This window comes from Helianthus annuus, chromosome 16, assembly GCF_002127325.2.
Source record: "Helianthus annuus cultivar XRQ/B chromosome 16, HanXRQr2.0-SUNRISE, whole genome shotgun sequence".
NCBI lineage: Eukaryota > Viridiplantae > Streptophyta > Magnoliopsida > Asterales > Asteraceae > Helianthus > Helianthus annuus.
The window spans coordinates 73,035,822-73,048,877 of NC_035448.2; the positions used below are offsets into that span (position 1 = coordinate 73,035,822).

The window sequence follows — 13,056 nt, forward strand, 5'->3', positions numbered from 1 at the left end:
CACTCGGGCGATTATCGTAGTTACGTTGGAAGACTTCTTGAAACGCATGACACTTGTTGTTTATGTCGGTCCATTTGCTAGAAATCGAGTCTTTGTCCCGATGTTCGCCTTGACCCCACGTGCTAAAGAAGAGTGCACGAACCCTATCCCAAAAAACCGGACCCGTTTGAAAGTTTGCTACAAAAAAAAAATAATAAGTTGTTTGTTAAAAAATAAAATAACAAAGTAAGTAAAATAATATTTATATAAAATATTTACCCGTCTCTTCGTCCTCCAAAATGTCGACATACGCCCGAGTCAACGCGTATTCCTCTTCCTTCGTCCATTTGATTATATTTTTTGTACGCCTCGGTGCGTCCTTATCCTTCTTCTTATGCGACCTTTTGCCGCGTTTCGATGTTTCTTGCACCGGTTCGGGTTGCGTCTCCGGTACGACTTCCACATCGGGTTCGGCTTCGGGTTGTGACGGTTGAGACCCGCCGGCTTGACCATAGCCAAAAGTTGGAGGAACAAACGGAGGGGCGCCACTTAAGTAAGCCGCGTAACTTAAAAAGCTAGGGTCCATGTCTTGAAGGTTGAATGGGGTTTGCGGTTGGGTTGTGTTCGGGTTTGCGGGTCTAGCGGGGACACCAAAAGGAGGGCGGAAAGGATGCATGGTTGTATAAAAATAAGAAGAAAGTGGGTTTTTTTTTATAAAAGTTGGAAGAAAGTGGGAGAGTTTGTGAAGTTTTGTATAAAAAATGGTGTGAATGTGAGTTAAATATATATAGTGGGAATTATTTAAAATAAAAAAAAAATAAATAAAGAAAGTTACCGTTTGAAGCAACGGTCGAAAGATGGTGGCCCCCACAATTTTAAGCGTTATTTTTAAAACGCCGGAGCCTTTTTTTTTCGAAAATCACGCCTGATAACGCCCCCTGTAATGGGGGGTGGGGCGTTATAGGGCGTTTTCGGGCAAAAATTTTTAAAAAAAACGCCCCATTACGCATGGTCTTATGATGGGCTGCTCGTTTAGGTTTTAAATGTAAAATAAAAATCAAGTGTAAAAAGAAAGTTAATAGCGATCTCAACTCAACTAAAAAATAACATATTTTTTTATAAGAGCTAGTGCAGTTGCTTCGAAGATACTCGCTAACTCTCTCAAGACAAGAATAAGCTCTTAAACTTTACCCCAAGTTCGAATCCTCCCTAACAGTGCTTTTTCCTATTATATACAAATTGATCTTAAATACCTTTATAGGAAAACCCCCGACCACCCATCAAAGTGGTGATGGTGCTAAAACATAATACATGTTGGTTTTGAACGAGTTTTCTAGACGACTATTTTTTTTCTTTTCCCTATAATATAACAAGTGTAAGTATCACGACCTAAACACAACCAAACCCCATAACAAATTTCTTTGGGGGCTACTAAACGTACCCCCTCTTGTTACTTTTCATACCCCCTTTTCATAAAATTACATTTAAACTTATCATATTTACCCCCTATACATGTTATCATTTTTTAAAAGTATTCTTTTTGTTACAAAACAAATTCAAAAGTGTAAAAAAATTATTGTAGACGTTTTTTTTTTTCAATTTTTTTTTGTTTTTTTATATTAATTAAAAAAACATATTTTTTAAAGTGTTCACTTCGATCGAAAGTCTTAAACTGGTTTTAACTTGGTTATAACATACTCCTTACACTAATTAAATTTGAACTTATATAGATTGTTAATTTATAGTTTGATAAAATTATTTTAGTACCTATTGTATATTTGTTCACTTACATAGATGGTTTGAATGATTAATATGTGCTAGGGCTATAAACATTATTTTAAAAGAAAAACTTTATTACTCTTTAATAAATAAAAATTGTTAAATATATTATAAACACATTTAAAGTATTAAAAACTATAAAAGTAAGACCTTTAACCTTTTTTTTTAAAACGAGAGTTCAAAACTTTTTTTTATAAAAAAATGTTATTATTTAATTGTAAAGATGTTCGATAAAAAATCATAATCGAAATACTATTTGAGAAAGTGTCTTTGAAAATAATATCCAAGAACTTTTAAAAAAATATGTTTTTTTAATAAAAATTAAAAGACAATATTTTTTTTTGAAAAAAAAAATGTCTGTAATCTTTTTTTACACTTTTGAATTTGTTTTATAACAAAAAGAATATTTTTTAGAATGATAATTTGTATAGGGGTAAATATTACAAGTTTTAATGTGATTTTATGAAATGGGGGTATAAAAAGTAACAAGAGGGGGTACATTTAGCCTACCCCATTTCTTTTCCCTATAGTATAACAAGTGTAAGTAAATGAGGTTTTAAAACATTGGTTGTTACATTAAATTAAAGATCTATAATCTAAGAATAACCAGCGTCTTAAGCGTTAATTGCTGGCGAATAGTGTCGGGAATATTTGATTGAAATGGTCCAAATTTCTTTCCAAAGTCAAAATCAAAATCAAAATCAAAATAGTGAGCGGCCACAAATTACATCGCTGCTTTCTCTCTCTAGAATGATTCAGAGATGGCACAAGAAGAAGACCCAACTTCCACTCATAGCAATCGTCTTCTTCCTCTTCGTCCTCTGCACCATCTTCTACAACGAACACCGCTTTCAAGAAATCCACCGGAACGAAAACCGGAAACCAAATGATATCGCTACTCGGAATGATGTCAAGAAGACATTTTCTTCCCTCAGTCGAAGCAGTTCGAAAGCTTCTGCAGGTTTGTAATGCGTTTGTGTTCATTTTTTGTTTATAATTGCTCCCTAGGGTTTATGTTCATATCCCTTCGGTTTTAAACCGTTGTGTTAAATTAATCAGCAAGTATTTGTCTTATTGTGAGTTAGATAATAGTTTTCATCTCTAAAAATGGCAGGGACTTTGGATAGATTCAGCATCTGTAACTCTACAGTAAAGTACAATGGAAGATCTAATTTGAACACACCTTTGCTTCAATCTGATGAGCAAGAAAACACGAAAGATTCGTGCAATGTGTTTTCGGGCAGATGGGTATTTGACAACATTTCGGTTCCGCTTTATAATGAATCTGATTGTCCATACATGTCTGACCAATTGGCTTGTCACAAACATGGAAGACCTGATTTGATGTACCAAAACTGGAGATGGCAACCTCATGGCTGTGATTTAAAGAGGTAATGTTTGTTTCAAGTTTATCGATATTCATAACTCAATCAGATATATAGATCATAAGTGTCACTTGATTACGATTTAGAATCAGGCATTATAAATAAGCTAGTTTGGGTTCTATATTATGATTTAATCTCAAACGGGTCAAATAAGAAAATGTAATTGAGGAAATGAATCAAATGGGCCGACGAGGTCAAACAGATCTAAACATTACATGCATTTGTTACTTCAACATTATGCGTAAAGTTGGATGGAAAAATGTTTGTCGGTCACCCGTTGACCAGTGCGTAATATGACCCGTTTTGACCACACGGGTGTGCTATTTCACATGAAATTGAGTTTCTTAATCATGTTTGAATGAATTATAGATGGAATGCAACTGAGATGTGGGATAAATTGAGGGGAAAGAGATTGATGTTTGTAGGTGACTCGCTAAACAGAGGCCAATGGATATCAATGTTATGCTTATTAGAGTCCGTAATCCCTGCCAATAAGAAGTCAATCACACCAAATGCCCCGCTTACCATATTCCGAGCAGAGGTATTTTGATTCTTTGACTTTAAGATGGAATTCATAGTTCCAATTATCCAATGCCTGTATGTTTTCTACATAGGAATACAATGCAACAGTGGAATTTCAGTGGGCCCCACTTATAGTCGAGTCAAACTCAGATGATCCAGTCAATCACAGATTGGATGAGAGAATAATCCGTCCAGATTCTGTTCTTAGGCATGCATCTGAATGGGATCATGTTGATATATTGGTTTTTAACTCGTACTTGTGGTGGAGACAAGGCCCTGTAAAGTTGTCGTGAGTGATTCATATCCGTTATATGTATAAATTTGATATTGGTATTTCAACATATATTATGATCTATAATATCGTTTTCGTCTTTATTTTAGATGGAGTAACGAGGAAAATGGAGTATGTGAAGAAGCGGAGAGCTTAGACGCCATGGAGTTGGCCATGAATGAATGGGCAAAGTGGATAGAATCTAATGTCGATCCATTGAAGAAGAAAGTGTTTTTCGTTACAATGTCCCCTACTCATCTATGGTAAATCCATTCTTTCGTCATTGGCGATTATTCAAAAAGTATTGTAGGATGCGTAGTGGTGTTAGTTTCTAACACAACGCAAACATATAACGAAATTCGTGGGTTTGGGTTCATTCTAAACGGGTTCCGGTTAACTTTTAGGTAAATCTACGAACACGTTTGGATAATGAGTTGTTTAAGGTTAAACTGATGGGTTCATGGTTGACCCGTTTAACAAGTTAATTTCTATTATTTTTTATAGAAATATTATTAAGTCATAATTTGAACTGATTGGGCATTTTGTGACAAAATTTAAAAGACAAGAAGAGAAATTAACATGAGGTTTATAGCTTAAAATTAATTATTTAACATAAATTTGTATTTTTGGTTGTAAATTTGTCATTTTAGAGCATTAATAAGCAAAGAAATCATAAAATAAAGAGTAAACTGCTAAAATGGTCCCTCATGTTTGGTCAGTTTTGCCACTTTAGTCCAAAACTCAAACCTTTTAAATTTGGGTCCCTATTGTTTCAATTTTGTTGCCATTTTCATCCAAAATCAAAATCTGGTCAGGTTTTTCAGTTAACATCCAGTTTTTTTGTCTTTTTCCTCCCTTTTAATGAAGGGCAAAATGGTCAGATTTTTTTAATTTTTTACAATAAAACGTTAAAAGACCATTTTGCCCTTCAATAAAAGGGAGGAAAAAGACAAAAAAATTGAATGTTAACTGAAAAATCTAACCAGATTTTGATTTTGGATGAAAAAGGCAACAAAATTGAAAACATAGGGACCCAAATTTAAAAGGTTTGAGTTTTGGATTAAAGTGACAAAAGTGACCAAACCTCAGGGACCATTTTAGCAGTTTACTCTAAAATAAAATTTTCAAGTTGAACGGTTGTGTTTGTGTCAACCTTCGAAAGCTTGTGTCGTGTCCGGGTTCATGTGTCTGGAACGATTTTTGGGCTCATGTCACTGGCAGACATGACCCATTTAGGGTGACGGTTTCGACCCATTTACTTATAAGTTTGTCAATTTTCACTGTGGTTTATATGAAACATGTTGAACAAAAAATGTAGCTAGAATGCAAAGTTATTATATTGAGAAAGTTGTACGAAGTCTATTTGCAATGCATGTGTCCCGATAAACCATTGTCTTTAATCACGGCTGCCGCATTAGTTTATATACAAACCATTGTTACTGAAGATGTTCTAAAACAGTATTTAACTATTTAATTAATTTGTTTGGTAGGAGTCGGGAGTGGGAACCGGAAACGGAAGGGAACTGTTATAATGAAAAAGCTCCTATCGAAGATGAAAGATATCGGGGAAGTGGTTCGGATCTTCCTACAATGAGGATGGTGGGGAATATTGTAAATAAGTTGAAGTCTAAGGTTAGTGTTATAAACATTACTCAGATGTCTGAATACCGAAAAGACGGTCACCCGTCAATCTATAGGAAATTTTGGGAAAGTCGATCGGCTGAGCAGTTGGCAAACCCGGCGAGTTATTCCGATTGCATACATTGGTGCTTGCCTGGTGTCCCTGATGTTTGGAATCAACTGTTGTTCCATTTTCTATGAATACAAAGTTTTGTGCTTCATGGCATATTGCAGTGGGTTTTTTTTTTATTAAAACAAGATTTTGAATCCTGTGCTGAATCAAAGATGGCGATTTGGCTGCGGTCAGGTCTTCGGGTGATTGATGACTGAAATGTTGTTCACAAAAGAGTAAACTGTATGAAAATGTAATGAACTTCAATTGTAACCATGTCTGGTAAATATGATCTTATATTTTATTTATTTTTGTTCACATGACAATGGTTCTTGCAATGTTAACCTTGGTTCCGGCTGGACAGGGGTGTGAATTTTGGACACTACACGAACCTAACACGTATTTTATGGGTTGGGGTTTAGTCTAAAGGGGATAAGCGGGTTGTGTTTGTGTCAACCCAGCGGGTTCGTAGGTTGACCCATTTATTTAGTGTTTTAGTTTTTTAAAATTTTTTATGTAATAACCTAAGTTATTTGGGTGAGTTCGTCGATATCTGGAATTTTAAAAATAAGTTGACATGTTATAAACATAATAACTTAAAAAAATAAATAAAATAGAGTAAATTACTGTTTTGGCCCCTATGGTTTAGTCTATTTAACGATTTAAGCTAAAAAATGAATCTTTTAACATATCGGACCCTGATGTTGCATTTTGTATCGGTTTTGGCCCCTGACACTAACTTTGTTACTTTTTTGCAGTTAAGTGTAAGGATAATTAGGTCATTATATACCTTAGGGATTGTTTTTGATAATTACAAAGTTATTTTAATATTGAGTAAATTGCCAAAATGGTCCATGAGGTTTGGTCATTTTTGCAACTTTAATCCAAAATTCAAACCTTTTGAATCTGGGTTCCCGTGGTTTCAGTTTTGTTGTCATTTTCACCAAAAGCAAATTCTGGTCATATTTTTCAGTTAACATTCATTTTTTTTGTCTTTTTCCTTCGTTGTTATAAAGGGCGAAATAGTCAGATTTTTAAAAATTTTTTTATAATAAAACGTTAAAAGACCATTTTGCCTTTTATTAAAAAGGAGAAAAAAGACCAAAAAGCTGGATGTTAACTGAAAAATCTGACCAGATTTTGATTTTGGATGAAAATGTCAACAAAATTGAAACCACATGGACCCAGATTCAAAATGTTTGAGTTTTGTACTAAAGTGACTAAATCTTAGGGACCATTTTGGCAGTTTACTCTTTAATATTTAAGAGATTATCAATGCAGTTACTCAAGTTTTTTTTTATTATTTTGTTATTTTCACGATTATTATTTAACAAAATACGTTTAAATATATAAATAAATATGTATTTTCATTAACCGTTGTTTTTATAAAAGTTCTTTTAAAAAATAATTGTTTTTTTTACATTTTGTTTAAACCATTTATCGATTTTAACATTGTTTCTTTTTAAACCATTTGCTTTTCAAAATCGTTCTTTTTAAAGTCGTTTATCTTTTAAAGTTGGGTAAATTACACTTTTCGTTCTTTATGTTTGTACCGGATTGCAATTGATAGCATTTAACTTTAATAATTACAGTCACAATCCTTTATTTGCAAAACTAATTACACATTTCGTCCTTTTACACTAACCGGTAAGGAAGATTCCATTATCGGCGCAGATTAAGGATGATCCGGTAAGAGTTAGTTCCTCTAATCTCACCTAATACACACACGCTTTTGTCCTCAAAACAAGTTCTTACTCTCACACCGGTGGGTGGTTACAAGAAGAACCCCCCCCCCCAATATTCCTCCTTGTAACGAGTTTCACGGTGTTGTGGTTGGTTTGAATGATCATCGCAGTAATCAACGAGGACGGAAGAAATTAACCTTATTTAGACGAGACACTAACCACAAGTTAACCCTCGCATTAAATTGATGTTTGTTCATTATCCCTTTATTATTTTTACTAGTTTGTCTGATAAAACTAACTGGATGTCCGCGCGATGCGGCGGGAGCGACATGTCGCATTACGATACTCGTTTTTATTGTTTTCTTATTCATATAATATTTATTGTTGCATCTTTGTGATATATATATATATATATATATATATATATATATATATATATATATATGATAATGCTTAGTAAGAAACCCTATATTCTTAGAAAACTTAGCAAACTATAATAGTGGCCATCATTTAGCCACGTAGCCCTCCCACAGTTATTGTTACTTTTTGCTTCAAGGTTATATATGTAATTTCGTTAGGCAAGATATTATAACCCATTTGAATTGACATCAGCATTTAATGCACATCAGCCCCCATCAACTCATTTGTACCATGCACCCACCCCCATATTTCTTTTACAATTTCTCATTTTATATATTCTTCAACAGAACTACATAGTCATCTTCTACTCCCCTGTTCATTTCTCCATTAATATCCATGGAGACAAATCCACCAACCTCAGAATTAATGTCGCCGGTCCATAGTTTCCCCAACCGGTTCTTTTGCAGCGACTTCCAAAATGATGATGAATTTAATGCTCCAGGTTTGTCCATATATGTAATTTAACTGTTCTCGAAGTTCTTTTTTTTTGTCTTTTACAACTTTTTAATCTAATAATCCAAACTATACTGCATGGCCATGTTCACTTTTTCCATTCGAAGCTTCTGTATACACTTATATGCATGTTGATTGTTCTCAGTCATCTGAAGCCCCTGTTAGATCCCCGGATGTTGTGATATCCAACAATTTCATGAACAACGCGTTTAATAATGATCAGGTTATGGATAATGTAGAAGGTTTGTTTTTTCTATACACTCGGTTTGTTTTTTTCTTCCCCAGATATGGCATTGTTCAAACATATTCCATAATGTTCACATGTAGCAGGGGAAGATTCGCATATGCAGGCCATGACTGTTGCTGTTTCTGGATCATCTCATGGTCCTTCTATGTTTGCTGAATCGTCACGCGGCCAGTTAGACGGTTGTACAATGCACAATGGGAGCCCACTTTATTCTCATATCACAGATTTCTAACCTTTTGTCATGCCATGTATAGCAGATTCCTAACCTTTTTCGTTTTATGATGCAGGGCCATCGAATCCATACTTTGTTTTTGATACCCCTCAGGGGGCCCGTTACTGGATTCCTAACGTCGCTGATAAGTTCATACCAGTGTGTGGGAAATCTTATCCAACTTTTGCGGATGTTCTTTCCATGTATGAACTTTATGCGTTTGAAGCAGGTTTTTTTGTAAAAAAAGGGCAAACTAAAGTCTGGAATGGAATTCCCACACACAAGTATCTTCGATGCTCAAAATATGGAAAACCACAACCAAAGAGGACTTTTGACACCCTAGATGAATCTTCTGTTAAGCACCGGAGGACCAACTTCACATGGTGTGACTGTAAGGCAAGCATACTAGTCTCGATCTCGAACGATTCATACACAGTTCTGAGTTTCAATGATATTCATAATCATGAACTTGTTGAGAGTTACAACCGTGATCTTAGCAAGATATCACGGAAGCTGTCATTCTCCACGAAACAATTTATTCACAATATGAGTCTAAACCGCATCGGACCAATGAGAGCTTATAGATGTCTTGTAGCTTTAAAAGGAGGGCATCACAATGTCAATGGGACTCCGGTGGATTTTAAAAACTTTAGCCACCAGTTGCGAATTTTTATTGGTGAACGCGACGCACAAGTTTTCCTTGAACGCCTGCGTGAGCGTTTTGACAACCTACCCAACTTCTATTTTGATTACACTGTATCAAATGGAAAGTTGTCTTCTGTATTCTGGGCTGATGAGATTTCAAAGCTAAACTACAAAGCTTTTGGCAATGTCCTCGCGTTTGACGCAACTTACAGCACAAACAGGTTAGTCCCCCCCCCCATTAACATATGTTAGGCCTGATCCCCAAGTATACAACCTTAACCCCAAAAAGTTTTACATATTGTTAACATCAAAACAATTTTTTGTTCATAGGTACAAGATGGTTTTTGTTCCATTCACGGGTGTGGATCATCATTTCCAATGTGTTACATTTGGAGCGGGTTTGATATCAACCGAGTCCATTGAATCTTATGTGTGGTTGCTTAAGGCTTTCTTGAAGGCACACGGTACTCAACCAACTCTCGTGCTGAGTGATCAAGACCCATCCATGCTACAAGCTGTTCCTATGGTCTTTACCGAATCACGACACCGTCTATGCATGTGGCATATAATGAAAAAACTACCCTCCAAGGTTAGCTTGATTTGTTAGCCCTTAACATGTGTTATTCAACATGACACAAATTTTATATGTCTTCTCACACTGTTTTAATCTAACTCGTGTTAGTAACTATTAACTTTTTCAGATCTCTGCCGACGTGCTCGATAACACTGATCTTCGGTCCTGCATTCACCGGTTGGTTTGGAATGTTTATATCAAACCTGAAACGTTTGAGTCCCGCTGGAATGACCTCCTACAAACATTTGGGCTTCAAGACCACAGCTGGTTGAACGACATGTACAACATCAAACATCTCTGGGTACCAGCCTACTTCAGGGAACTGCCCATGTGTTGCTTAATGAAGACCACCTCCCGCTGCGAAAGCTCTAACGCTGCCTTCAAGGTCAACTCAACAAGCGCAAACACCCTTGTACAATTTATGATGTGCTTTGAAAATAGGGTAGACAGCCAACGATATCGTCAACGTGTATCGGAGTACAAAACCTCATCCATAATGTTCACTGGCAATACTGATTTAGCGATAGAACAGCACGCGTTCGCCATTTACACAAACGCTGTTTTCGCGCAAGTTCAAAAAGAGATAATTAAAGGGAAGTTTTTATGCTACATCACAAACCAAACCGAGCCCAGCAATTCCAGTCTTCTGATAGACGTCACTCATTTGGATAAAAGGAACAACATCACAAACGTCTATCAGGTAACACATGTTAGGCAATTTCATTATTACCAATCCTCTAACATATGTTTGATCTAAAGGGCTTTTCTTTTTTGCTGTCTATGTTCAAAACAGGTTACGTATAACACTGTAGACCAATCCGCCAGTTGCTCATGCAGGAATTTCACACGTATCGGATATCTGTGTCGCCATGTCTTTTGCGTCTATCGATTGAAAAATGTTGAAAGGATTCCACCACAATACATAAACGATAGGTAGCGTCGAGATGCCCTCCCCAAACAGGTTTTTTCAATTTCCAGTCGATACGGAGTCAACCCACACGCACCGTCCGTTATGCGGAATGAAATCCTCGACCTCGTTACTGAATGCGTTGATGTGGCCAGAACCGATGAGGATGCGTTGGCAAAATTGGTTGACCAACTCAGGGATTTCAAGATCAATGTGCTTTCCAAGCAACCATTGTCTACAACTCAAAATGAATCAAACGAGTGTCAAATGGAAGAAATAGTTGGACAGCCAATCAACATTCCAGTCGAAGTTGCTAATCCAGAAGTTGCACGCAATAAAGGATGTGGTACTCATACTCGCATTTCTAGGCCCGGTGAGAAGGCAAAGGCAAAACCACTAAAACGTCCAAAGCAGCTTCGTTTATGCAAGCGTTGTGGTCTGTATGTCGACGACCACGACTCACGCAACTACCTTAAGGTGGCTGCAATGAAAGCAGCAAAGGCAGCTGTTGAACAACAAAGGCAGACCGCCACTGGCGACTCACCCTCTGATTAAAATCTCTATTGTCGTTTTCTAGTACTATGTAATGGGAGACTCTCTTCATTTTGGCCTTCTTACACACATGTAACAGTCTTTTGACATCATCCTGCTCTTCTCTGTTACGTGTGTAAGAAGGTGGAACTATTTGGATCCCATTAACCATAAATAGGATTGTAAGAAACTCTATGGCCTTGGCCACTTTTGTGTTTGTAGGACCGAAGATCTTTGGGGACCTCTGTTTGCTATTAATGGGCTTATGTTAATATTATCTGCATTTTGATAACTGTGTTTTTGTGTTTTATTTTTTTACAATGGCATAAAAACAGCTACTTAACACATGTTAGTCCCCATAATGCTTGGGTCTTTTCACTTGAAAGGATCAAAACATTCTGTGTTAACCACACAAAAACAGCATATATATTAAACCACGTGAGGTTATAGAATTAGCCTTCACCTCTAGCCAACTTAAACACACATTCTACTAATAGGTTACACAAAAATAAAACAGCTGCTTAACACATGTTAGTCCCCATAATGCGTGGGTCTTTTCACTTGAAAGGATCAAAACAATATGTGTTAAGCACACAAAAACAACATATATATTAAACCACGTCAGGTTATAGAATTAGCCTTCACCTCTAGCCAACTTAAACACACATTCTACTAATAGGTTACATAAAAAAAAACACATAATAAAATACCAACAAAACGACATTGGTATGTCGTTTTGTTACAACATAGGGTCATCAGGTTAACACATCTTCAACCATTTTCAACATACTAACTACCCATTGTTATCCTCCATTTATAACAAGCTTTTCATCATGGTGTGGGAAATTCCTCATCATGAAAGTACAGAGGAGAGGGGCAGCGCTCACTCTCCCATGGGTCATGGTAACACCAGGACTGGATTGTTTCGGGTGAGTTTGGACACAACGGGCAACCACATAATTCATGGTCTGGATCCGTCAGCAACCTAACCAACTCATCTGGTAGCCCCTTCAACTTTTCAGCTTCTGGAACAACGTGTTGCCTACAGCGTGACGTTTCTTGCGACACACCAGCTACATCAGTTACATTTTTGGTTCCGCTTTCTGAGGCATCGTCACCAGAAGCTACTCCATTTTTCCCGTCTTCTCGATTCTTGTGAGACACTTTTCTTTCGTAGCACACCCCGTACCGGCCCTCACATGCTTCCTTCCCCTTTTGCATCCGCTTCTCCATGCCTGGTTGGGTATCCGTAACCTTACCTTTACACGGGTCCATCACGTTACAAGACTTTGGAACCGTTAACAGTTTATGGTTAAGTGAAGTGGTGAAGTATTACAGAATATGACTTTGGTTCTTCACTACAATACTTATAGAGGTTTTCCCTTGGTACATTTAATATAGGTTTTTGTGACTTGACTTTGATGTGACCATAAGGTGCCAAAAAGCAATGGTTCCTTTTCCCAATAAAGTTGTTTTATAGACACCAACCCCTATGTTTGTAGTCTTCTGCCACCAACTTTCCCCAATTTCCAATATTTGTACTACATTTTTAGAAAGAGTGTTCCCCTTGGAAGTAGCATTTTCTCATTTTCTATAATGTTACACGTACCTTTATATAATTTCAAACAACCTCTAATAAAATATTATCAACTACGTCAATCAACTAGATTAATAATATTCTAACACATCCAACAACACATCAATATTCTTTAGAG

General features: G+C 36.4%; 2 protein-coding genes across 2 annotated transcripts; both read left to right on the forward strand.

The window, feature by feature from the left end:
• The first annotated feature begins 2,434 nt into the window (after positions 1-2,434).
• On the forward strand, positions 2,435-5,986 carry LOC110886790 (protein trichome birefringence-like 35). The gene is made up of 6 exons (XM_022134636.2): positions 2,435-2,719; positions 2,873-3,149; positions 3,513-3,684; positions 3,758-3,954; positions 4,047-4,199; positions 5,427-5,986. The coding sequence occupies exons 1-6, from the start codon at positions 2,509-2,511 to the stop codon at positions 5,755-5,757; spliced, it is 1,341 nt and encodes a 446-aa protein (XP_021990328.1). The 5' UTR covers positions 2,435-2,508; the 3' UTR covers positions 5,758-5,986.
• A 2,123-nt stretch (positions 5,987-8,109) lies between these two features.
• On the forward strand, positions 8,110-10,400 carry LOC110883489 (protein FAR1-RELATED SEQUENCE 5-like). The gene is made up of 7 exons (XM_022131220.1): positions 8,110-8,215; positions 8,334-8,468; positions 8,557-8,652; positions 8,761-9,550; positions 9,660-9,918; positions 10,031-10,204; positions 10,350-10,400. The coding sequence occupies exons 1-7, from the start codon at positions 8,110-8,112 to the stop codon at positions 10,398-10,400; spliced, it is 1,611 nt and encodes a 536-aa protein (XP_021986912.1).
• The last annotated feature ends 2,656 nt before the right edge of the window (positions 10,401-13,056 follow it).

Bases quoted from the DNA above. Each gene is read 5' to 3' on its own strand.
- LOC110886790 (XM_022134636.2), top strand. From the start codon at position 2,509: ATGATTCAGAGATGGCACAAGAAGAAGACCCAACTTCCACTCATAGCA. The intron at 3,150-3,512 runs GTAATGTTTGTT...AATGAATTATAG, and splicing joins CATGGCTGTGATTTAAAGAG to ATGGAATGCAACTGAGATGT. The intron at 3,955-4,046 runs GTGAGTGATTCA...TCTTTATTTTAG, and splicing joins CAAGGCCCTGTAAAGTTGTC to ATGGAGTAACGAGGAAAATG.
- LOC110883489 (XM_022131220.1), top strand. From the start codon at position 8,110: ATGGAGACAAATCCACCAACCTCAGAATTAATGTCGCCGGTCCATAGT. The intron at 8,653-8,760 runs GTTGTACAATGC...TTTATGATGCAG, and splicing joins GTCACGCGGCCAGTTAGACG to GGCCATCGAATCCATACTTT. The intron at 10,205-10,349 runs GTACCAGCCTAC...AAAATAGGGTAG, and splicing joins ACAACATCAAACATCTCTGG to ACAGCCAACGATATCGTCAA.